The sequence below is a fragment of the Mycetomoellerius zeteki genome, unplaced genomic scaffold (assembly GCF_001594055.1).
Source record: "Mycetomoellerius zeteki isolate Tzet28-1 unplaced genomic scaffold, Tzet1.0 scaffold62, whole genome shotgun sequence".
NCBI classification, from domain to species: domain Eukaryota; kingdom Metazoa; phylum Arthropoda; class Insecta; order Hymenoptera; family Formicidae; genus Mycetomoellerius; species Mycetomoellerius zeteki.
In genome coordinates, this window is record NW_017257632.1 from 965,572 (window position 1) to 992,963 (window position 27,392).

General features: G+C 38.5%; 1 protein-coding gene across 1 annotated transcript in view; it reads left to right on the top strand.

Annotated features, from left to right (window-relative positions):
• The window catches only part of LOC108728447 (Down syndrome cell adhesion molecule-like protein Dscam2), a 98,227-nt gene that overhangs the window by 66,089 nt on the left and 4,746 nt on the right, over positions 1-27,392 (top strand). Inside the window, exons 11-23 of the mRNA XM_018457002.1 lie at positions 5,951-6,310; positions 11,361-11,480; positions 14,513-14,689; positions 15,451-15,598; positions 16,906-17,207; positions 21,403-21,551; positions 21,735-21,889; positions 23,337-23,518; positions 24,464-24,760; positions 25,432-25,728; positions 26,093-26,228; positions 26,299-26,426; positions 27,126-27,386. Coding sequence (XP_018312504.1) covers positions 5,951-6,310; positions 11,361-11,480; positions 14,513-14,689; positions 15,451-15,598; positions 16,906-17,207; positions 21,403-21,551; positions 21,735-21,889; positions 23,337-23,518; positions 24,464-24,760; positions 25,432-25,728; positions 26,093-26,228; positions 26,299-26,426; positions 27,126-27,386 — 2,712 coding nt within the window. The remainder of the gene's footprint in view (positions 1-5,950; positions 6,311-11,360; positions 11,481-14,512; positions 14,690-15,450; positions 15,599-16,905; positions 17,208-21,402; positions 21,552-21,734; positions 21,890-23,336; positions 23,519-24,463; positions 24,761-25,431; positions 25,729-26,092; positions 26,229-26,298; positions 26,427-27,125; positions 27,387-27,392) is intronic.

Below are 27,392 nucleotides of genomic sequence, written 5' to 3' on the forward strand. Positions count from 1 at the left end.
TAATATTTAAAAACCATGTTTGATAACAATTTTTGATAAAATTTACGTTCGTAAATTATAGTTTAAAGGTAATTATATTAAAAATTAAAGATGTTAATATAAAGAATTAAAAGATATTTTTTTAGATAATAATATAAAGAAATGCTTGTAGAGACTAGTTTAAAGTTTTAATACTGATTATTTATATATTTAATATTGATTATTATATGCAATATTATTATTGCAATTTAAAAAAAAATATAATATCTTACTTTAATATAAGGTTGTCAAATATCTCCCTTCCGCTTTATTGCTCTTTAAAAAGTGTTACAGTGATCGGATTTAGTTCAAATATGCGCCGTTTTGTTCGATAATCTGTTTCCATCTAGACGGCAACTTCATAATACCCCCCTCGTAGAAGCCCCCCTCCTTACTTGCGAAGAACTCGGACAGCCACTTTTCACAATCCTGTATTGAGTTCAACTTTACACCACCAAGGGCGTTCGCCATGGACAAGAACAGGTGGTAATCACTTGGCGCTATGTCCGGGCTATATGGTGGATGCGATAAAACCTCCCATCCGAGCTCCCGTAGCTTCTGACGAGTCATCAACGAAATAGCGCGAATTTCGGCGTTAGTGAACTCCATGTTTACACGTCTATAACTGTTGAACGCAATATCCAAACTAATCATGCATAGCGTCGTTTTGTAGGTTATGTCAAGACCTTTGAAATGGTGTATAGTATTGCCAGATACGACCTCTGTAGCGCTTTGTACATAGCCGCGAAATTCAAAAGACAAAAAAGCGGAAGGGAGATATTTGACAACCTAATATTACAAAAAAACAAATCATCATTTTCCAAATAATGGTAATATATTACTTTTTAAAGGTAGTAATGAGTAATGGTAACGCATTATTTTTATAAAGTAATGTTCTCTGGTTGAACGTTTCCTTCGAGTTTCCGTGTTCTCGATCTACCAAAATTTTCAAACACGTTTGTTCAATGCGTGTACACAAAGTTTGTTTCGTTCTAAATACGGAGTTTACCGCGGAGATTGCGTCGGCAAACTGAATATTCTGTTGAAAATCACCGACGCGATTGCCTTTCATTAAAATTGCACACGTTCTTTCTCTCAATCCGCTGTCGATCTATAGACGTAACGAAGCAATGCCCTAAGAGCATCTCACGTCACGATATCGGATACGTCTGTTTAATTTGCGTCATTCGCATGAGAAATATTCGTTTGTCAACGGAAATACTCATAAAAATATTCTGTATGATACGTGATTTACAAAATTTTTAAATTAAAAAGCAAAGAAAGTCACATATCATACAAAATATTTCTCTCAATGTAAAATTCGTTTGCGACAGAGATGAATAAAAAATTTGCAATTATGCGTGAAGCGACGGGAAGTCGAAAAATGAGGATTGCAATTATCTCGAATTCGAGATCGACGAGTGTTCTCTCACTTTCTCATTACGATGCGCGCAGTCTTGATTTCCGCCGTCAATAAGACCAAGTCGAAGCCACGAAGGGGAGGATCGATTAATCTCACCGCATCTCTCAGCATCGAATCTCGCTGTTGGTTTCTGACGTATGCCGTATCGGAAGCGGAGTTTGCTCCTCCTTCCCCTTACCCTGCCACGTTTCTGCTGGAATCGCGCCGCTCTGAAAAATTGCTTTCCGTTCCAAGGCGCATCTGGCAGCAGCGCGGAGCAACGATTACGACCGTTTATCCTTCCATCCTCCCCACAACCCGACCGAATCAATCCATCCCTGATGATATTCCCGACTACAACATCGTGATTCTCTAGTGATCTGAACTGCTTTGATGGAATGCCACCTTGTCTGTATTGTTCTTTCAGTGCCACCTAAAATCACGCCTTTCAGTTTTGCTCGCGATTTAAACGTAGGGGACCGTACTAGCGTACAGTGCGTAGTCGTGACCGGCGACCTACCACTGACATTCACGTGGCTCAAAGATAACGTCCCGATAGAGACGGTCAGGACGTTGCCGTCGTCGCAGGATGCGCCGTCGGGCAGCCGCGGTCGGTCGTCGGCCGGTCCTGGGATGGACGCGATGATTAACGTGGGCCCCAAGCTAAGGGGCCCTGCCACCATGACCGCCTCCGGCCCCGGGCATGACGAAGCGTCCTCCTCGTCCCAGAGAAAGAGCATTACCATCGGGATACATGACGCTTTTACCAGCGCCCTGAGCATTAGCACGATCGCACCCGCGCACAATGGCACGTACACCTGTCGCGTGACCAATGGCGCTGCAACCGTCGCTCATTCTGCACTCCTTCACGTCAACGGTAAACGCACACCGTTGGTGTAATAGACTGACCGTGTTCCGGAATCGGTACTTGGCACGGTTACGGCGATCATTTGGGTCTTCTCTTGTTTCTCTCTTTCTCTCTCTCTCTCTCTCTCTCTCTCTCTCTCTCTCTCTCTCTCTCTCTCTCTCTCTCTTCTTTATTTCTCTCCTCTTTTCGTCACGATCGAGAGACGCGCCCGCAACTCTCAACGCCAAATACACCGGCATCGTATTTCGGAACACGGAACACTCGGTCGGCGCTCATCGGAATGCCAACGACGACGTCGGGGGACGTGGAAGACTTGGATGGATTCGCGCCACGTCTTGCGGAATAAGATCGCGTCGACGACGAGAGCGGATTATCATTGAGATTCGCGAACTGAGGCGTCGGTCGTGATAGGACCGGACTGGCAATTTTCCAGTTCGTTGGCTGGTATAGCGACGATGGAAAGTAACTGATTGATCGGCACGTAGGGAAACACCGGTGCCGCCGGCCATCGTTTGTGCTCTCCCCGACGGCTCTGCGCCGCGACGATCGATCAATCAGCGCGTCCGACCTCGCGCGATGCGTACCGTAATCAATTTTGTTTTATCTCAAGAATAAAAAGAGCAACGTTTAAATCGCTATTGGTTTTCGGGGCGCAATTCTGCGAAAGAGAATCTTCACGGGGTGTGTCATGATTCGTTACGTCGTCGCGAAGAGAAGTCTCCTCGTTGTTCGCCGACTGTTTGAGCGCCGACTGCACTCCGGCTCGTCCACGATGATCTTCGATCATTGAGATTTAAGATCATTCGACGTGACCGTTTCTGCTACACGCTAATCCAAACTGCACGCGTATCCAACTCGCCGGATCGGTATTTTCGACCATGGTTCGAAGAGAACTTGGGGGAAAAAAAAAGAAAAGAATGAAGCATTGGCGCGAAAGAGCTACAATATCCGATTCGGCGCGTTGCCAGCTTTTTCTCAGATTACTTTCGATTTTGAATCGTTCTCTCTTTCTTTCATTCTTTCTCGTCCTGCACGCGGTTCTCTTTGCACGCCCATCTGCACGCTTTGATCGAGTTTTCCTGCAACCACTATCGATACCTATGTGTATTATACGTACTGTATACAATCTTGGCAATGTCTTTGGCTCCCCTTTCCCCCACGTATTAGCGTTATACGAGCGGCCCAAAGTACTTGTCCAACTCACATTCGTTTTCCGAGCGTCATGAATTTTTTATTAGAAATTAAGTATCGACAGTAAAAAAACTTTGGAAGTATATTTTAAGATAAATGAAGAAACGCGTTTTTTATATAAATACTGACCAATTAAATACTTATTGCTTATTTTAAGTATCACATCAGTGTTTTTAATACTCAAAATAAGTTATTAATCCTAATCTGTATTTCGAGTCCAGCATGGATCCGGATATTTTCTTCAACTATCCAGATACGATATGAATAGAACGTATATGAACGTTCTAAGAATATTTGTACATTCTTAAAGTGAACGTCTTTAAAAGTTTAGTGCTGTATGGGCTAAGTTGTGAAAAATTGTTTATAACAAATGTTTTTCACAACCTTACATAATTTTAAGTTACATCATCTTTTTTTGGATTTTGACTTTTAAAAAGTTATTTAATTAACTTTAAGGAAATATATATTTAAAGTACATTGGATTCGCGAATAGTCAAGAAAATTTCGGAGCAAATACCGATTAGGGTTAATCACCTTCCAGTATTAAATTTCTATAAAGGAAAACGAATGAGAATTACATAAACACATTGAAAACTTGGGCATTTTTGACGTTTGGCTGCTTGTATATTCCTATTTATTATGGTATCTACTTACAATTAAACACCGACTGCGACATCGAGAGGTTGTAATAGAATGTAGGAACCGCATGCAAGAACGGACACGAGAAGCGAGATTTTTCTTGAATAAAGTCGAAATCTCGATGTCGCAGCGAGACCGTAAAGTTCTCGTACTGGTTTTCCTATTCGCACAGGTGTATGCATCGTCCAGCATTGGTATTCAAGAGACACGAGTAATGTTTTGACTGAATATATTACATTTGTCCATTTCTCCTAGTATTCCACACGCATATATACACGGAAATCGCTGTTAACGACATTTCTGCGATATCCCGTAGGAAACGTATTTTTATACGTTTCGTATTTTCGTTTCTTTTTTTTACGAATGACTCATTATACACTCTGTTACTCATTACTGTGTTGTATGGTATCACGTTTTGAGCGTTTTAATAACGAAGTCATCATTTTATTAATGTAGCAAAGAGTTTTATGATAATGTGTTTAAGCTCGAGGTATATCATACATATATATATATATATACTTTGTGTAAAGTCGTTTTTCACCATTACGATATTATTATGAAGACTGTAGTGATATTTGTATCCAAGGGGCATTCGACGCGAGAGATCTCTGAGAAATTTTTGACGTATGTAATTCTTCTGCATGCATGAGTTTCTATCAAGGAGAAAAAAAAAGAAAAGTCCTGCCCGAAATCGAATCACGAACGAATTGCATCATTCCGCGATACACCCAGAGATCTGTCGTGTTCCTTAGATCTTATTCCACATTTGAAATTTCTATTGATAGGGCTCTCGGTAAGTAAGTCTGCGATACGTAACCGAGAAAGAAGAGTATATCTTCGAAGGAGAAAACGTGTGCAGGTGTCTCATGCCGGATGAGCGGTCGTTATGGCGCATCTCGCCAGGGCAGGATCGCGATTCAAGCGGCTTCCACGCACGACGCGCACTCGCGTGGAAAATCTATTTTTGAAAAGGGAGAAGCCGGGGCAGGTGCCTCTCGGTCGACAAGTTTCCGCGCACCGCGACATTCGCGCGAAATAAATTTATTAATGTTTTCCCTCTTCGCGTGGAAGAGGTTGTGTGAGAAAGGAGGTGCGGGTTTATCTCTAACTTCGCGGTCTCCTCATAAAGACACATCGGCCGACATTAACAGTTATGCTCGCTCGTAAATGTTCATTTCCCAAGCTACGCCCGCGTTATACTCTCGGCGGGCGCGTTACGTACGTACGTAATGCCGGCCGATATTTATGGCCATGCCACAATTTTCCGCGGACCTTCCCACGCACGCGGTGCGAGGAACCGTCGCGTTGCACCTGTCCTTCCCGCGCGGGGGGAAATCACGCGGCGGAATGGGATCGGAATAAATGGTGGCCGAGTTTATCGAGTTTCCGCGATGTTACTGCCGGGGATTACTCCTACACGCGTCCTTGCGGGTCGTCGTGTTATCGAGCTGGAAGAATAAACCAACGCGACGATGCGTGAGATGTACGCATAAGCCGCATGATTTTGCCCTCGTTATTTCGACGACGAAATCTCATCTAATCGAATTGTGCTGCGATGCGTTAACAGGTAAAATATTATTTAATCACAACGAAAAAATAAGGGAGGATGACTTACGGTTGTTACATATGGTCCCACTTACGGTAATAAGTTGCATGCATTATCGTATCCCCCTTTTTCGTAAATCGCAAATCAGTTGTGCGTGTGCACAAGACGCGGCCCGAAAGATGCAAAATCGTCGATCGATGACACGCCCTAAGGCGCGGTCAAAAACGCCAGCGCAAGACCAGAGGTGCATACTCTCCATTATCATGTCACAACGTAACGTTTATAGTTCCGCCGCGGATCTCGCCATTTTTTTTCGGAGACGGTGTGATGGAGGGGCAGCGGACACAGCTTATGTGTACGACGAGCCAGGGTGACCAGCCGTTCAACATCACGTGGTTGATGGACGAGAAACCAATTCAGGTCAGACCGAGCGACGGTGGTACATCGGTGTCGTCGGTCCAGACCGCCGCCGCCGCCGCTGCCGCTACCGTCGAGACCAGCAACGGCATACAGATAAGCGACTATCCGCCGTTTTCCAGCATCCTGACGATAAATAGCGTCAGCGCTAGTCACAGCGGCAACTACACGTGTCAGATCAGCAACGTCGCTGGCCTGGCCGAGCACTCGACCAGCCTCTCAGTCGCTGGTTGGTGTCCTGAGAAAAACTGACGTAGTCGTAAGAAAACTGTGTACATAAAGCGTCCACAAATAAGAACCTTCCTTTTTCGCTATCTCCCCATCTTTCTCTCTATTTTTCTGTTTATTTATCTCTCAATCTCTATCTACCTACCTATCTATCTATCAATCTATCTACCTTTTTTCTCTCTCTTTTTCTCTCTTTTTTTTTCTCGCACCTTTGTCCCACTTTTCTTGTGTATAGGTGTGTATACGCGTGTATGTATACGCATATATATACAAGGCAGATATACAGTTCGTATCACAGCGCAGAATTCGAAGAAACGTCGAGCAAGATTCGGTTTTCGTTTTTTTATTTAATCCGCTCCTGTGTTCCGGGTTACTCGGACGACTTTTCCGAGCCGTTGATGACATCCCTCGAGAAGGGACTGCGATACGAGTCCCTATTCGCCGGATCGTAATCTTATATGTTAGTATCTGATTTCGCCAATTTGAAACACCATTCTTCGTCTCTCTCTGAAAAAATTTCTCCTTTGGTAGCGTAAGTTAGATGAATCTTAAAAATTTATTTCACTTTTATCAGTACACAAAGTAAAGTTTTATCAATAATGAAATATTTATAAGAGTCTTAAGCTATTTGAAATTGCGTGTAAGCTTAAAATGTATAAAGATCGTTTCATGTTGAGAATATACTTTTATAAAAGATGTTTAAAATTTTCTCGATAGGTCCAATCAGAGATATATTTCAATATACTTTATTCTCAGGTATACAGATATTTTAAAAAACAGGATAGCTATTTCAGGGTATTTCAAGCTACGGTTCTCACTTCGTGCTCACAATATAATGTAAATTATGAGCGATATAATATAATAGAATACAATTTTGTTGGGATTACTATTACTCGTTTATTTTAGAAAGAAAATGTTTTATATACACGACAAACAAAAACAACTCTATTTAACTCTATCAAACTTAATCATCTGACTTATTTATAAAGTCAAGAAAACAGCCAGTTGGTTACCGATCGCAATGCGATATTCGAAATAATCTTGAGGATTAATTTATGGGTATATATGTTAATGGGTTTCGCCGGATTTGGTTCTTAGTGGTCTCACACTCGCTGGAGAGCAATATTTTATTCATTTCTATCCATTTCGACTCAAATTCTATAGGATATCAAAAGAGATTCGTACATTTCGTATGTTATACGGCTCCACATATTACGGCACGTAATGGCGCCTGTTCCTAATGCGTATAAAATACGACGAGATCGCTAGGTTTTCGACATCTGAAAGCCATTAAAGATTTTCTAGCGAATGTCGCGCGGCAAAGGAATTTCCTCAAAGCGAAATACGATCTCTTAACCTCGACAGAAGTTATACGCGCGTAACAAATTGGAGGACGAATGTGCTACAATTTTTCAAGAATAAACATCAAAGGAGTAAGTAACAATGGTAATTGGCTATTCTATAAAATAATAAAAAGAATTAAAGTTAATGGTTTAATTTGACGTCGCAATTGAATTTTTAACAAATTTCAAGATAAAGTAATATAAAGCAATAAGTATAACAGATAAAATTTTAAACATCCTGGCATCGATGCGAATCTTTTACAATCGAATTTCTCGGTCTATTATGCTTATATGTTCTTTGAGAGTACTACAGTCATATTATAGGGTACACACCAGACTTTCGTAATATTTGCCAAATGGAACGTAAGTTCCACGTTCCATATCCTCTCGAGTTCTTTGTGTTCATCGAGAACTTTGTGTTCATCGTGCAACGGAGTACCAAGTGCAGTATACTGCACTTTTCAGTTTCATGGTACTATAATACCTTTGCCGCCACGGCTTACGATCAGCACATACGTATGTATATCTTCGCACATACGTATGTATATCCGTTTCAGCGCGATCTTACATGCACTGATATTTTTCGTATTATTTTCGATTTGGTCGCGTTATACATGTATATATCCTATAGAATTTATGCCCGGATATATGTATTACTTGTATCTCTGGTTTTATTCTTTCTATTTCATTGAAATATTCTGTACTACTACTTGTATCTGATCGTACTACTTGCATTCGGCCGTCTCAAGTACACAATTCAAAATTTTGTGTTAAAAATATACATTTCACGTGTTTCAAATAGTCCACTCAAGTCTTTGTATTAATTTAACGATAAATTAAAGATGAATATGTTAAAAAATAACACAAATGTTATGTAAAAAAATATAACATTATAGAAACATAACATTGACACAATTTGTAAACAAATTGTGGAAGCTTATTTTTCAATAAAATTAATATTTACGATATTGAATTAACATTATTTTCTTCATTAAATCAACATTAATTTATTCTTTTATTCATTTATATTAGAATTTACGTTTCAAAACACATTATTTTTATATGTATTATTTGTTCTTTTATATTGTGTTATTCTCTCATATTATTTTGATATTAAAAAATGTTGAATATCAATTTAATACAAAATATTTAAATAACATAATTATATTATATTAAACTAACATTCAAATATATTAAAAATTTTAACAAGGACTTGAGTGGACCGATTTTAATATCAAAAAATAGAAAATGTTTTTACTTTGTATTTTTGTTACTACTTACGTGCCGGCATATTATATGTATATGTCTGCAGGTTGTCATATTACACCAAATATGTTTGTTACTACTTACGCGCTGATATATTACGTATGTCCGATTGCTCCATTTGTACGCGGCCATACCAAGTCCGTTACTACTCACGGAATATGTACGTATGTCTGGTTGTACTACTCACGTGTTTTGTTTCCGCGTTCGATGCATCTACTTCGAAAGAAACAATTTGGCAAAAATACCCATTAATTGTCCTCATTAATTAATAATTGCTAAAATGTTTTTTTTTTAAGTGGATAAAGGTGAGATTGAAAGGTGACAACAACAGAGAAAGGAAAGTCGATAATTCTGAAATCGTAGTCGCGCTATCGAAAATAATACCTGGCATGATGCCGCCATATCCCGATTTCTTTCGTTTGTCTTCGAGGATAGCTCGATAGAATTTTCGTTTGCCGTTGAAAATCGAGGATCACACAGGCAAGGAATGCTTGGACACACAGATGAATCGTGTAGACGACAGATGTATCGCCGACTTTACTTGTTTGCATGCTCGTCAGCGAGAGATAATTATAGATTTTCACGAGATCGTTATTAAAACAGGAACAGTTCTATTTGCGAATTTTAACGAGAGTGATATCTTTCGATATGCAAAGTAATTCAACAGTAGCACACACGGCCTATTCCAGAGTCCGTTGATCCGGTATGCCGGTAAGGCCCAATATAAAATGTATTGACTCTTGATATATCCCCTATATTCCGTATATTTTCCGCAAGCAGCATCGCTGAAATCGATGTAGATCTCGAAATTGAGATATTTCAGTCTTGAGCGTAGAAGTATTATTCACGTGTGTTCAGATTTTTTTAAAGGACGTTTCCGCGAATGTATTAGGTAGAGTATCGTAGCGAGTTGATATTCGAGACGTTGTGCTAATGTAATGCAACAATTGTCTATGATACGGGTGTGCATAAGCATGCATTCGCGTAGTTAACCTGTTTCTGGTTACAATTCCCCCCTCTCCCTTTTTTCTGCGAGAGCGACTTGGAATGACGATGGAAGAATGTAAAAGTGATATTCCTTTTTACTACGTGTCTTTCTATTTTCGGTATCATTACGGTACATTGCCACGGTATCGTTTGCGTTTGTCGTTGTCTGGAAGCATTTTATATTACATCCGTCTTACGGCTCTGTTTACTTGGAATGGTGCTTGCGTTGTTACGTTTCTTATGATAATGACCAACTTTGCATTTTTTGCATGATATTACGTTTCATATACTCGTACTATATTATGTGTATTATATTTTCTCGACATATATTTATATACTTCAATTTATACTAACTACTCATGTATTTTAGACGGACAGTTTTTCTTTTATATTCAGATACCTTTATTCCTATTTATATTTCTCCTTTTCATCGTATATTCTATAATTTATGTAGATTATTTAGTTAGAGAATCTTTTTTTATGTAGATTTAGTAATAATTTCTCTCTCTTTTCTCTCTCTCTCTCTCTTTATTATTGTTATTATTATTATTACTATTGTTTTTATTATTAAAGATGCATGTTCTTTACTTTCTATTTTTTTTATTTTCTTAACTCCTAAATTTCGTTTTCTTGATATATTAACATTGCTTGAATTCCTAATGAAATTAAAAGTAGATAATTACGGCAAAATCCATTCTCGTTTATTTTTATACATAACATATATACATAACATCGTCAATTCAAGTAATTTAGTCGTAGCCTTAATGGATTCCGTAGTATAACACTGTTACAATTTTCAGCAAATTGTGTAAGTATATAATCTAGTTGAAAGAAAGAGATGCATGCATTACACGATTATTAACACATTAGGAAAACATTAATTTAGTCATTGGTATTCGTCACCGTTTATATCGCAGTAAAGTATCGATCCAATGTTTGAATATATATAGGGAATGACTGTTCAAATAAATAACCTGTCATATCATATATATTTTTAGACCGAATTGATAAAAGATAAAATCGTGGCGGGGCTGTGAAATGAAAATCGATATCGTTTGACGGTTTTACATGATATTATCTTTAGGAAATAACGGGATAACGTGGGATAAATTGCGTATTACTCTCAATATTCTGCAAATTAAATCAAAAGGAATTTGTAATAAATTTGTAATATAGCAATGATTACATATTGATGTTCTTGTTTTTAGCCATTATCATTGTTTAATTATAGAAACGTAGGATCTTTGTAATGCGCACGGACGCGACTGACGTGTCGCAAATGTCCTCGACGGTTATTATCGATTTAATGGCCGTGTTTTAAATTTTATGGCGTCATTGCGAGTTCCTAAGAAACGAGATGAACGGTGACGGAAACGAGGGGGCATCGCGTGAGATTCTGGCGGATACAAATTCGAGCGACTGGAAGATTCTAAGCCAATTGGTTCGTATTTTTAGTACCTCCGAGGTGGACCGTGGAACCTATCGACCAGAACGCGGTTGTAGGTCACGGCGTCTCCATCGCCTGTCAGGCCGAAGGATTCCCCATTCCGACTGTGACTTGGAAGCAATCTATCGGTAAGTCACGACTCCTTAAAGGTGGGATCTCGGAGATAACTCCTCCCTCCGTTCTCAGCAACGTTACGAGAGATGTATTACGTCTCCGACGTGGCGCGAGAAATGAGAACGCTCATTCGCACCTGATCTCTCTTAAGTAGAAAACGGATATTCTTAATAGAAGAAGGCTCTCAATTTTTTAATAGAAACTGGAACAGAGTTAATTTTGTGACGTTTTATCTCTTTATAAATAATCCACGAATATGAGTGAAATATTTACATCACAAATCATTTTTAACGTATTCAAAAATGCATTTTTCAAAAATTTACATTGACATCGATTATTTATTCTGAACTAACTTCAAAGCGAGATATGACGCAGATATTATTACATTTTCTAATAATCTCCTGTCGATTAAGCGAGAACTTTGTTTGCGCGAGCATTACGTAATTTTCATTTAAGTTACGACCGGCGGAGCGTCGACGGGAAAAAAAAAGACGCTCTGGAAACAGTAATCAATCACGAATTTCGCTGAATCGTCGGTCGTCTCCACGGACGGGTATCCAGTCCGTAGTCAGAAATAAGTCCTACCTATAGATAAAAGTTCTATGGATAGAACTGTATAATTAATTTCGTCAATTCACTGAGCGTGCAGATTTGATATGACGTACTTTCGCCAGACTTTTCTTCTATCCTCTCTATTTTTCCTCCTAAATTTCAACCTCTCGTTTTGGCACTCGAATGCATTCTTCGCTCTTCAGTAGTTCAGTCTGATTGTATTCTCGCGAGCCAATCGTTCCTACGCCGGTGGCTACATTAGTTTGTAAAAAAGCGCTTTGTGTGTCTTGGCACGATGCAGTTACGTCGCAGTGACGAGATTGTTATCAAATTCCAGAATATTTTTATTAATTTTAATTAACCACGGCACGGAAAACTAATACACATTTATTCATAAAATGCTTTCAAGGAGTTAGTTGTGTAATCGTATTATACGTACGTAAACGTTTCTACAGCATGTTATGCGTTATATTCTGATACATGTTAAGCATTCTCGTTACTCAAATATTAATCCGTAAAAGTTCTCCCCATCATCCGAATACGTATCTCAAAGTTGTTGCAAAAAAAAAACCAGATATTCCGTGTGGATATTTATGTTTTTCATCATTCACTATGTATCTCGGGAAGGATGTCGGGGAAGCATCGATCCGCCGTCGAGCGATGCACGCCACGCAGACGGCAGTATCGAACGTGAAAAAAGAAACACCGTGTCGGGAAAAGACGTTCCACGTCCTGTCACGATTCATATTAGATGCGAACAGCGTAGAACGGAGCATCGTGGTTTTATTAAACCTTGTGTAATATTGTAACTACCTGCCACTAGGTCGAGTGCACAAACGCAATTTGCATCGGACGGGAATGCCGTCGACGAGACTGCCGTAAGAGTTTCGAGACATAATTTCTCGGAAGATTCCTACGAAAAGACTGATTACTCAAAAGCGGCGCTTTCAAAATGTTCGGTTTACCTTGCACGGGAGGAGCTCTCGCGAAGTAAATCTTTACCGTTTGAAGTTATGTGGGTGGTATATACTTTGATACATCTTCCGCCCGTTTGTTTATTTATGAAAAGATAGAATAAGCGAATAAGGAAAGGTCTACGAGGAAAGAGATTCTCAAGCATACGCTTCGTGTGCTCGTATTTAGCTTTCGACGCGTTATGTTTTAAATCATTTAGACATTCATGTATTCAGAAATGCGTTTATAGAACATCTCGCGCACTTAAAGAACTTTTTCCGCGTTATTTCTTGGCATTTAAATTGGTATACAACATGATGTTTTGTAATAGGGCGTAAACAAGGTGATACTTCATGCTACGAGCTGAGAAATAATTTTTCCTCCGGTAAAACTTAACGTTATTTTTTCACAGTTTATAAAGTTTGGAAATTAAATATTCTAGCAGCTGAGTATGGCTCCAAATCAAAACGCTGTTAAAGTAAAGCTTACCTGAAATTACGCGAAGAATAAGATTTTGTTATCTATCGCGCGCATTCATGAAGATCTTTCCTCCTGAAATATCTGATTCTTTTATTTCTTATTTTAGTTTCTGATGAGTCTAGAATATCTACCGATAAAATGTAAACACGTTGTACAGCGAGTTTTGTTGTACAATAACTAAGGATGCATGAGAAGTGAGAATTCCACAAATAAAGCAGTATAAAAATATAAACTTCACAATGTACTTTATTTTTAATACTGTACGCGCTAGGAACAGAATAGAATAAAATGGAAAGAATAAAGAGAAGTCCCAGAAAACAAATATATCAGTAGTGTCAACTCGAAATAAAAACGTTTATCATCATGGCAGACGGATAGCACCGTCCAATTAAAGCTGGAAAATAAAATACCAACAAATTTTAATTTATGCTCTTCTCAGTTTCCGTGATTGTAAAGTCAATCCTAGAATTGCGTAAACGTAGTTGTAAGCAGGGCTGAGAAAAATACATCTTAAAGTATTTAAAATACGAAATACAAAATACTTTCAATCTTTCAATTTGAAAGACAAAAAATGTTGTATTTCAAGTCAAAAGATTGAAAATATTTTGTATTTTGTAATTTAAACACTAAGATTGTCAGTATTTTGTATTTTGCATTTCAAATACTTTAAGACGTATTTTGTCTAGTCCTGATTGTTAGGGCGGAATCCATAGATATTGCTCAAGATTCGAGATGGTCTTAAGCTAGTGCTTGAGATGTCATGAACCAATCAGAGAACCGTATTAGCATCTTAAGACAATGCTTGAAATTGTTTTGAGATTAAGAACGGACTATGGATTCCGACCTAAGTGATTGTAGTTGTAAGAATTAACTAATCAGTCGAATCTTCTTTTCATATTCGACTATGATTGGTTAATTCTTATAATCACTTATAACTTACGCAATTATATGTAGAATGGACTCTAGAAGAAGCCGATAGAGCTCGTAAAACGTATGGTAGTAATTTTCCGCGAACATGTCTATTATGCAGAAACGTAAAGATGTATCTTTGCACATTTAGGTGAAACTCCGGGTGACTACAGAGAGCTGGGATACGGTACGGAGGGCGTCGGGGTGGCCAGAAACGGATCCCTGGTGATCCCGCGAGTATCGCGGGATCACGCCGGATTCTATCTATGCCAGGCGAGCAACGGCATCGGGCCCGGCCTCAGCAAGCTCATTCGGCTAACGGTTCATGGTAAAATATTCACGAAACCTAGAGTTACCGTCGCCGTCTGGATCCTAGATCCAGGATAGTATCCGGGATTTGGTTAGAGTCTCACTGGATCACGCGGAGTGATCGAAACTGGGTAGTTCTTTACCGCCGCCGCCGTGGACATTAGGCGGAAAAGTGTCTGTCGTAAATTTTTTCATATTGCAGAATATCATCTGCAGACTATATAAAAAAATTTCTCTCTCTCTCTCTCTCTCTCTCTTTGAAATTATCTTTGGAGATTTAATGGAGAGAGCGGCAGGAATTTAATTTGTTATTATATGATATTCATATGTAGGCGGCGATATGTAATGCAACGGTCATGAATTTAATAAATTTGTTAATTTGAATTCGCACACACACGGGCATGTCCGCCGGAAATTCAATAGCATTACTACAATATTCGTCACTGGATAATTGCTTCGCATCACTGCATGAAATCCTCTCTGTGAGAGGTTACACACACGGTATGCACAAACACACGCGCTTATTCGGAATAGCATCATGCGTCGATAATTGATCTTTTTTTTCTGGCTACGAAATAAACGAGCATTCAACAAAGTACCGTAGATTGGCCGTGCGATTTCGACGCAAACAAAATTGAATCGCTCGTTTATAATTACAAAAAGGTACATCTGTGAGTTATAGCGAAAATTGGTTTTATTGTCTTGTCTTGTGTTTGACGTTCAATTGTGCGTGCCGGGAGTGCCGTGCGAAATTTTTCTGATGAAAAATTCTCACTACAGCGGGCCCCCAGGTGACAGTAAGGACGAGACAGGAATCAGTGCGACGAGGGGAGAGCGTAATATTGCGCTGCGAGGCCGAGGGAGACGCGCCTCTTGATCTTAGTTGGCGTGTTCGTGACAGCAAGATCGATCCTAATTACGACGTTAGGTTCGTATTGGAATTAATTATGCGTCTTTCGCGTGAAAGCTCACAGGTTTGAAATGCGAATACCGTTTGACGGAAGTACCATTCTGACGTTACCTTATCATCGTGCATTAAATTCACGAAACGTTCAAAAGCAAATACAAATTAAATTCGTTATTCATAGGATTCTCTTTAGATACAAAATCCATTTGAACAACTGTACGTATTTAGAATTCTATTTTATATATTAAAACTAAATATAATATAATATGTATTGAAACTATAACTAAAAATAAAAATAATATATATTGAAACTATACACTATATTAAGCGGCTGCAGCTTATTGTAAATACAACAAACATATTCTGTATTTAAAATGGATTTTACAAATTATTTCAGCTTTTCACAAAGTCAATCTGTTACAAGTCTATCTGTAATTGTTAGACTATTCTAAGTACCTAATGTATTTTACATTAACAAAACATACAAATTCCATTTTTAAACCATTATACGTATATATAGAGTGAAAGAATTTTATTGCCGCAGTAAACCATCGCCACTATTGTATATTCGATGTGAAAATGACCAAACTTCGCTACTATAACCAATTATTTGATATTACCTCAAAACCTGTTTTGTTAATAACGAGGAAATTGTACCAAGCAAATTTGTTCGTAAAAGGGTTCGTGGACTCGTTAATTTACTGCTAAAGCAAAGTACTCTATCCCTGGGAAAATGCAGTTTGCCGGTAGCATCGCTATTTTGATGACGGAATAAGAATTAATCTGTTATTACAATGAAATAACATCCGTAGATTCTGGAAAACTAATTTTATCTATTAAAAGCAATATCCTTGACCGAGTCTCGCTGTCTAATATTTGACGAAATTCGTTACAACGGTAGACAAAGTAATCAACAGATTATCTCTCTTCATAATTAATCCACCTTAACCCTTCATGGTCACACTTTTAAAAAGCCACACGATGGTTATTCTGGGTTAAAATGACCCGAACTTATCTTTAAAGTGTTACCAAATCGATAGTATTAGTTGCAATGATTTAAAAAAAATACAGTATATAATTTCATCCTTTAAGAAAATGGAACAGTGGCATTTTTGTGAAAAATTTAATTTTAACACTCGTTAAAAAAATCGTAAACATGTATTAGAATTTAGCGTGAAAGATGATGCTCGGGTCATTTTGACCCAGTGTGATGATGAAGGGTTAAACATAATTTAGCGTAATTCTTAGAAATTTCGAACTCGAGCCTCTCTCGCCCCGATCTCGCCGCATATCGATTAATCGCGTAACCGCTTTGCTCTCTGGTCTAGATACGCGGTAGACAATACGGCGGACGCGTCGGGACGTGTCACCACCGAGCTGCGGATCATCCAGGCGAGCCACATGGACCGCGGTGACTACGTCTGCGTCGCCGCGAATGCGTATGGTCGCGACAAGGCGACGATCCACTTACTCGTGCAGGAGCCGCCCGATTTCCCACGCAATTTGCACGTGGCCGAGCAAGGCAGCCGGTCAATCCTGCTGGCCTGGTCCTCGCCGGCGACCGATCGGGACGCGAGCCACGTCAGCTCGCCCATCACCAACTACATCGTGCAGTACAAGGAGGCGCAAGGTACAGACTATTTCTCCTTTCGTTTGCCTTTTTCGATGTATGCGCGCAAACCTCGGTCACTATCGATCGAAAGCCGAGAGCATCTCGTTATAGATCGTATTACGTTCCTGACCAATGACACATTGACTGCCACATCATGTATAAATCAAGCTTATTGTTAGAATGGAATTGTTCCTAAATTAAATTAAATAAATTGTTTCTCTAAATAAAATAAAATAATAAAATAATAAAGTAGAATAGTTTCTATAAATTAAATGTAATTTTTAAGTTGACATTTCATCAAGCTTTTCATCAATTAGGATATCAATTATAATTGGATAATTAGAAAAATGATATAGACAATTATATAGACAATTAAAAATATAAAAACGATTAAAATTGGAAATTAGAAATAGATTGACATAGTTTTATAATATAAAAGTTCATGATTAATTATGATAAAAATAATAGAGATACTTCAAAATTGTATGACACAATTTTAATATAAAAATTTATCGTTGACTATATGATAAAATAATGGGAGATACTTTAAAGTCTTAAAGTTTCAAATGGATATAAAATTTTAATGTAAATTTTCTCGAACTTGCGGTAGTTACGACAATGTTACTTTGTCGGAACCGAGTAATATCGTATTTCTTTTGAAGTTACGACGCACGTTTGCGTACAGATAATATTTTTTATTTTTATTTAATTTACATTATAATGTATAAAAACAGCGAACAAAAATGTGAATCGAGCAAAAAATAAAATTACCTCATGCAAATCGTACAACTTCTCAAGAAAACATTCGCGTTCAAATGATGTGGCGGTGAATGCGCCGAAATCGAGATATCTTCTGCGCTTTACAAATTTAACAGTAAAAAAATTTCGATTTTAATTTGCACGTTCTGATCTAGTTCCCCGATCAATAGTTAACGCGTGGATGTGCGTAAATATGGAAGAGATTAAAAACGTTTGTTTAATTTCCTATTTACTGTTGGCAAACGCGATTAATCCCGACGGCTGATGTAAATATCGCGTTAAAGCAATGCATATTGGTGAAAATAACACCACATTTTTTTGTGCTTGCTCGACCGATAGTTCGAAGAGAGAGAAAAAAAGAGGAAGAAATATCGATGTACAGTGTACGGTTTATTGCGCCCCATTACATTCTCGATCCATCGTCATTATATGTATACGCGCGTGTTTCGCAATGCGCTTGGCATTTCTATCATTCGGCGCGGAATATCATATCGTAACGTTAAAGTTAACACTACGATGTCTTCGGCGAAAGTAATCCATTCGTATTCGGGAACAACGCTGTGGCTTTTGCCATCGCGGGGGAATCATTAATCATTTATCCCTTCACGTTGCTCCACGTCTCCTGCTATATTCATTCAGGATTTTAGGCGCTACATTTATTTTGGATTTATTTCATGGCTTTTATCCGACCCCGCCCGTTTTCTCCCAATCTATTGGCGAGTCCGCCCGTCAGCCGATATTTAAACAAACGCCACGTTCGAAACGCTCGAAATTCCATTAACACGAATAACATAATGTGTATCTCATTAGTAAGTAATAACTCAATCGCGGAATGTGTATCTACTCGGCGAATGTCTATGACGAAATATTTAACTGTCTAATTTCCGGCCACTCAAAGCAGCAATTTTAGAATAAAATGTACGCAGAAAATGATTTTTCATATATGGAAAATTGTAGGATGAGTACGATATTCCTGAAACATTGACAGATATCGCATTATGTATATATTTTAGAAATTGAATAATTTAAAAAATGTAAAATAAATTGACGAGTATGTAAATATTATTTCCATTTCAGTATCATGGATTGCATTTAATCCTGCATGAGTATACGTTTAAAAATATCTTGGTTGCGTACAGGAATAATAAATACTAATCAAATATATTAACAGAATTGCATATTAATGCATAATAAAGTATTCGGTTGTTTAATGAAGAATATTTAACGTTTTGCTTAGCATCTATTATTAGATATTTTACCTAAATGTTTCGTGTTCCACGGAGTATAAACTCTAGTAAATACAAACTTGATATTTTCCCTCGTAATGTGCTGTTTTGTAACGTCGCTCCAAGATGCACGCGTGCAACGTAACGTGCAGTCTGTTGCATGAGCTGCGGCTGTCAAGAGCAATGGTAATTACATCGCTGTGTCCCTTGTAAACTCACGTTGAGTTGATTCTATATAATAGCGCCGCGAATTCGTTCGTGATTCGTACACCCATGTAATACGCATGGCCGCAAGAGCAGTTCCGTTCTTTGACGTTCTCTTTCATGTGTTTGCGTTCAAGGGAACACGATTTACGTTTCTCATTGATCAATTCGTTTGAAAAAGGATCGTACGCCTTTAAACATTCCGTTTCTATCGCGGCCAAATTTGCTAGCGTTTCACAGAAGATATTTTGATCTTTCTTCCGCACGAAAATGTATTAATTCATATCGTTCTTTTAATACAATAACGATACAATTTAAAAAACAAAAATAATAATCTGAACTTCTGCTACATGAAAAGCTCAATATGATCGAGGCCAGGCTTTGGTGTCTAATAATAGTAATAATATTTTCATTTGTAAATTCTATATATACATATATCTTTCAATTTTATACAAAATATATCCTACTTACTGCCGAAATTTGAAATACAATCATACAATAAAGCTGAAATAGTAACATTACAATTAAATTGATCGTCAATTTGCTAATGATCAAACATAATTGAATGATTCAAAATGAATTGATTCCAAAAACGAAGTTTACCAGAAAATAAATTTGAATATTTTGAATTGTTAAAATTTTGTAAATTAATTTTGAAATGTATAATTTCGGTGTGATTACTGATTACAGAGGAATAAAAGAGTATGTTCCGTTAAAGTACGTTCTTTCTTTTTTCTTTACGTTTCTATTCTTTTCTGTAAGCATAACTAAAGCATGTCTAAAATGACAATAAATTTTGAGCTCTATCATTATCGTAGCAAATGAGCGATATTATTTAAATTCGAAGATATTTCGTGTCTTCTACATATCTCTTTTTCAACAACTTTTTTTTTAAATTTACATATTTTTTTTAAATTTACATAGAAGTATTAAATTATTAAATTCGTATGATCGTGTGTCGTCGAAGTTTCTTTTATGGAGTTAAGTATATTAGTATAGAAGAAGCGCTTTATTTTTTGAAGCATATATACATAGCCGGCATTTCCGACGTTGACGGTGGTTTTCGTTACGACAACCAAGACAAAGTTTTCTGTAAAGTCGTTTGCGAATCTTCCTTCTCCGCGTCTTTGTTTTACAAACCTCTCCCTCGACTACCGGGGGCCACCTCCCCACTCACTCGCCCTATTTTCATGCCACAAACTTCTCTTTGAAACGCCCCTTGCCCTGGCCGCTCGTTAACTTTGGATGTCCTCATTTACGCCTAATCGACTCGAGTCTCCCCGCCGGGTGTTAAATTATCGAACTTAACGCACGAAGGGGCATGGAAGCGTCGTGGTGTTAACGCGCATAAAACATGTTCTTGAGGCAAGCACCGTCGAGAATTATTATCGCTCTTACCAAAATCGAGTCTCGCGAGGATCGAGATTTCCGAGGATACCGGCCAAACGTTGATAAATACTCGCCCTCGATGTCCTTTCATATAATGTACTCTACAAAATATATGTATTATCTCGGTATTGCGAATGAATTATTTTAATGTCCGCGTATTTGTATTAGACCTCTAAAGTTGCGCGCCATCTCTAAATTACAGATTAAAACTCGAGATAATCTACATCTCCGAGATCTCGCGCTTCCATTGCGAGTAATAGCTTCGAATTAATTTTCAACTGAATGTCGGCGCATACTAGTATATCCGACTGTATGTACGTCTGATATTTATTGCCAGTTATCTTTGCACGAGTTTGTACGGCTCTCATCCTCCATTAAAATGTCATTCGCTTGATCGATCCGTCCACTCATCACATACGATCCGTCTTTGCGGGCAACTGTTAAACTACAAACTCACGCCGCGGAGAAACGAAATAGGTTTATCGACCAGAGCGTTATACAAGTTAATCACGCCGTCGGAACGTCCGGAGAATTTTCGCGGAGGAGATACAGCTCGCCTCGCGAGACTCGTCTCGCGATTACGCTTAAGAGATCGTATTGCATCCTTCTAAGCGTTGTTGCCTTTTGCTGGAAAGACGTGTGGCATGAGCACAACACGCAGAAGCTGGTAGCCGGAGACAACACGGTCGCTCGGGTATCGCCCCTAAAACCCGCGACTACCTACCACTTTCGAGTGCTTGCGGAAAATCATCTTGGAACATCAGCGCCAAGCGACATCCTTCATGTCAGTATCAAACATTGTCGAAAGACAAAGAATAGAAAAAAAAAAGAAACATACATAAAGCATGATCGAAAGAAAAAAAAAACTTTCACATTATCACGAAGTCATTAACGTTGCGTTAACGTCAGACGGATTGTTTTTTTTTTCACGTACGCCGTTGGGGGCGTCTCGAAATTTTCGAAACAGGTGCAAACGGACGGTGAAGTGCCCGGTGGACCGCCCAGGCACGTCTCCGTGGAGCCCCTGGGCCCGCAGCAGCTCAAGATCACGTGGCAACCGCCGGATCGATCCCTGTGGAACGGCGAACTACTCGGATACACCATCGGCTACACCAATCTCGGGTATCGTTATCTGCTTACCTCTCTTGAACTACGGTAGTTTGCGGCGTTTAGCGTCCATCACTTCGAGCCGAAAGCCCTGAACAATGATCGCGATGATCTCTCCATTCGCACGGAGGGATAACAGCAAATTCATATAACCGAGTTTAAATCGCGCGACACGTTATATCTTCAGTAATATTGATTTTGCGAGAAAATATTTTACGGTGAAAACCGAAGCGACGTGAGGAAGACGTTTCAGAAAGAAGATTGGCTGTGATAATCTTTATTATTTTCGCGGGATGGTGAGAGGGCAGATAATTTTAGACGTATTTGTTTTCTAATAAAATTACAAATTATAATAATCGTTAATATAAAAAAGCATATTTGAGAATATATATATATATATATTTATAGCATATAGCATAATTTATTTATATAAAGAATTGACTTATATTCAAGTTATAAAAGTTTACCTATAAGAAATTTGATTACTACCTTTCAATGTTAAGTTGATTAGTATTGGATTTGTATAAGAGTGTAAGTCTATAAGTTATTTCTCGTCATTTTGATGTCAAAAGTTATCATTACTATTATTATTATCTACTATCATTCCTATTATTATTATCTTTATTATTATTATTAAAATAACATTTTTTATAATATTTGAGATTACAATGATAACATATAATAATTTATGATCTAAATCATTCTAATAGACTTCATTTTTTTTTAAATTAGATTCCAAAATTGTTCTTTCTAAAATTAAATTTATTTTTTTATTGAGAAAGACAAAACTGTCATGACAAAACTCGTTCGCGCAATGAAACTTCTTAAATTAGACATGGTAATATTTGCGCTGTGATATTTCATACCAGAATAATTGGATCATACTTTGACAGTCCAGTCGCGCAGAAAGAGAGAAATTCTTAAAATACCTTTTCGGTCCGAGTCTCCATAGTTATGTTCCATTGAATTTTGAGATTGTTACTGCCTCCATTATATTTGAATCAAGCGGCGGAACGTAATAAATGCGGACGATAAGGACAATTTCCGGTAAACTTTGGCGACGGCGACTTTCGTGCCAAGGATTTCCCGTTCTTAGACAGCACCAACTTGCGAACAATAGAATATATAAGAGAAGAAAAGATGGTTTATATATTTTAATGCGTACTCTATCTGTTTGTGACCCTGTTAACTTTGTCACTAGAAGTCATTCAGATAACACCTAACAACAAGAGTCTCTATACAATTTAAAACTTATAAGAACGAAAGAGAGATTCTATCTTTCTCTCTTTTAAAAATAAAACTTTTCCAATCGATTATTTACAAACCAATTTAATGGTTTCTCTTCTTGACACACTTCCTATTCGCGCGGTTGACACATAGATTTCAGCGCTGTCGATCGCCTTCGTGCTTCTCGCGTTATCTTTTCGCTTCAACGAATCGTGGTTTCGCGGCTTTATTTCAGAGGAGATGATCAATTGACGAACACGACGCGAGTAGGAATCACAGGAAATGGGGACGGCTCGCACGATTACAGGCTGACGGGTCTACGAAAATATACCCAATATAGCATAGTAGTAAAGGCGTTCAATAGCAAAGGAGATGGCCCAGGATCCGATCCCGTGACGGCGCACACATTTGAGGACGGTGAGTAAAAAGTCCTCGTTTATCGCGGGATTTTGTGTTAATAAAAATATCTGGCACGGCATTGCTAAACAAAGCAATTACGGCGTGCCACTTTGAGGTAGTCTTTTTGCATTTTGATTGCGAGCTAAATATAATTGAGAAATGCAAATGATGAGATCAAGTTTCATATCACAAATTAATATCATAATTTAAAGTTTGTCACACATGCCATATTGATGCACAAACATTCAATACGATATATAATGCATAACGTTGAACAACGGCAATCATTTGCGTAACGATATTGGGTTATGGAACGAGCTTTTACGCGATTCAAACTAAATTGCTACAAAAGTCAACATTGACAATAATAATTTTAGTCGAATTTTTTGTTTTATCCATCTAAATTCTGTCAGATTGAATTCTATTTTAGCCTAAATCACAATTTTGGCAATCGAGATTCTTTTTTCTTATAATTTTCTTTGTAACTTGGTTGATTATAAGTTTTAAATATTTAGCTACCCACAAAATTGGCCAAATTGTTTTTCTATACAAAAATTTTAAACTAATAACGAAAAGAGACAGATATATAAAAAAACAAATTTTCTCATAATTATTCTTAAATTAACTGTATCACCCACTATATTAATTAATTTGTAATGCAGAAATGTAAACTGTAAACCATCCTAAGCCGCGAAGCAAGAATTAAAATAAAATAAATAATAATATTAATTAATTTATATAAATGACTTTTATATATTATTAGAAAAACACAAATAACATTTCTGATATAATAATCCTATAAACAATTTTTTGTAATTTTCAAAACCCCTGACCAATTTGGTGAGTCACTGCGAGTTCTGTGAGTCTGCGGGCGATAACCAATAACATAAACTCGAAATCACATTTTTCGACACGTCAAAGGAGTAATACGCTACAGCGATTTACGGTACCGATTTGACATAGTTCCAAGTGCGCCACCGCAGAATGTAGCTTGCGCCGCACTGAATGGTCAGAACATCCAGGTGACCTGGAAACCACCGCCTTCTGACAAAGTTCACGGGGTCGTGCTGGGGTACAAGCTGCTGTATGAAGCCGCCTCGGACTCGCAGACCAACAGAGAAACGAAAGTCAGTCATGCTCTCAGCACGGTTCTGCACTCCCTCAGCCCGTATACCAACTACACGGTGCAGGTACTCGCCTACACCAGGGCTGGGGACGGCGTCGCGAGCAGTCCTGTGTCTTGCACCACCGGCGAAACCGGTAAATAGCGCTTAGATTACTCTTCGATATTGTTATTTAATTTATTTTCGACGTGTTTATTTAAGAGAGCATATTTATAGCATGTTCAATATCCCCCGTTTAAGAAGTTCAAGGCAAAATTGAAATAGGCAAATCAATAATATGTGAGGTTCTTTTATAAATACAATTTTATATCTAATGCAAATCTTACGTAATATATGCTTGATTTATTCTATTTTAGAAATTTTAGAATTATAATTTCGATTAAACGTGTTACATAATCTCGATTGAAGGTACTTTTAAGGATCAAGCTGCAATTATGTACATTGAAAAAAGAGTTTAATAATAATTACTAAATATTTTGTAAAATAATTCCAATCAAATGTTTGGTTAATATAATCAAAAATAATTTTATTTTTGTAAATAGGTTATTAAGTATTTTCAGATGGTTAATCATATTATTATGTTTGCGTGATAATATTTATTAAATATTTAGAATAGTAAAATTAGTTTTGTTTATATTAGCCAAACATTTGATTATTTCACTCAACATTTGGTAGTTATTACCTGACCCTTTTTTCAGTGCACAAACTCGCATACGACAGCAAGTCTTACAGGATAACTCTTACTGTCTTTTGAAGCTTTTCTTTGTATAAGTCATTAACGACCAAAGAATGGCACTCTGCCGACAGTTCCCGACGCACCGGAACGCGTAAAGGCGGTGGTCAGCGGTGAGAACGCCGTCGTGATATCTTGGTTGCCGCCGCGACGGCCAAACGGATTGCTCATTCAGTACACCGTCTATATCCGCGTGTTGGAACAGGGCCAGGAGGTGAAGATCACCAAAAGCATTCTGCCCGCGCAGAATCTGCATCACGAGGCAACCGGATTGAAGCAGCACGAGACCTACGAGGCGTGGGTGACGGCGTCGACTAAGGTCGGTCAGGGTTCCAGCACACCGGTCATCAAGCTTCAACCCAGCACCACCGGTAAGTTGCTCTCTTTGAGAGATTGGAGAATATTGAAAAATTCCTTGCTTTTACCATAAAATTCTATCGTGTTGGATACTCCGTGAACGTATCGATATAACTTTTCATTTCTGTCGAGTTCCGAGAACACTATACAACTGCTGAAACGCGCATCGAATATTATACGGGGGGAATACAGCTTCATAGGAAGGATGGTCCATATTTCATAAAGGAAAATGCTCTTTGACGTGGAGCATGCTCCATGATCGATAGCGAACGTAAGCACGGTGCTTGTGATTTTTCGATAATACCCACATTTGCCGGGGAGATATAACGGAGCACAAATGGCACGAATGGAAACTCGTAACTGGGGTCCTTTAATTAGTTCCAGCTGCCATAATATCGTACGGCGTGCCCATCGTGGTACCGTGGCGAGTAGACGTTAATATGGCTTGCCTCGTCGTCGGCGATCCTCGGCCGAGCGTCGAGTGGCGACGTGCTGACATGAAACTGCAACAAAAGTAAGTGCGACCGAAACGCGTAGCACAAACATGCTGGTGGAATGTATGTTTCACGGGACGAGTTTTCCAGATCCGACGTGGGGCCAGACAATACCTTAACTTTGAGAAACGTGCAGAGAAGTCATGAAGACAGTTATTCGTGTCACGCGAAGAATTCGCTTGGCACGGACGAAATTACATACACGCTGCATATACAGGGTAGGTCGGTGCAAACGAAATCATTAAGACCGCCGCTAGTCAGACTCTCAAACGTGATAAGCGCGTGCATTGTGTACGAAATTTTAATCCGCTGCGGAAGTAACGTCTTCACATCGCGAAGATAATTCGATTTAAAGTTACGTTAGAATCTTTCTAAAGCGGCGTCTACAATAAGATTTTAAGACGTAAAACTTAAGCTTTAAACCTTAACTTTGAGAAACGTGCAGAGAAGTCATGAAAACAATTAAACTAGAAAAAATTTACCAGTTATGATCGATTTTCCTCACATTGTGATTGGTCCATTTCTTACGGCCTCGGGCTTAAAGCTTAAGTTTTACGTATGAAATCTCATTGCAGATGCTGCTTATAAGGGAAGCGTTATATCAACTTTCTATTATATAGAAATATAGCCTGAGCTTTATAGAGGTTTATAACTTAATAAATATTAGAATTATAATTTCGATTAAACGTATTACATAATCTTGATTGAAGGTACTCATGCTAAGACTCAAACTGCGCACACAAGTTTGCATGCGAGAGGGAGTCTTACAGGATAACTCCTACGAATTCTTATTCATGCGCGAGAGAGCAAAAGCGAGAGACGCATCTCTCACTCGAAGAGCGAATATGTCGGATGGTGTTTCGCCGACTCTCAAGCGGTGCACGAGCTAAGTTCTAATTGGTAAACTTTATGCATAGTGCCGCCGACGTCGCCGACTCTGTTGGCGACCGGCACGACGACCGACGCTATCCAGCTACAATGGAAGCAGGGCGACAACGGTGGCGCGCCTATTAAGGGATTTCTCCTAGCTTATCGTCGGGAATTCGCCGAATGGGAAGAGGTCATGCTAGACCGACGAGAGAGCACGCATCTCCTCGAGGGTTTGCAGTGCGGCACGCGATACCAGTTCACGCTGGCGGCGTTCAATAGGATCGGGAGTGGCAGCGCGAGTGACATACAGACGG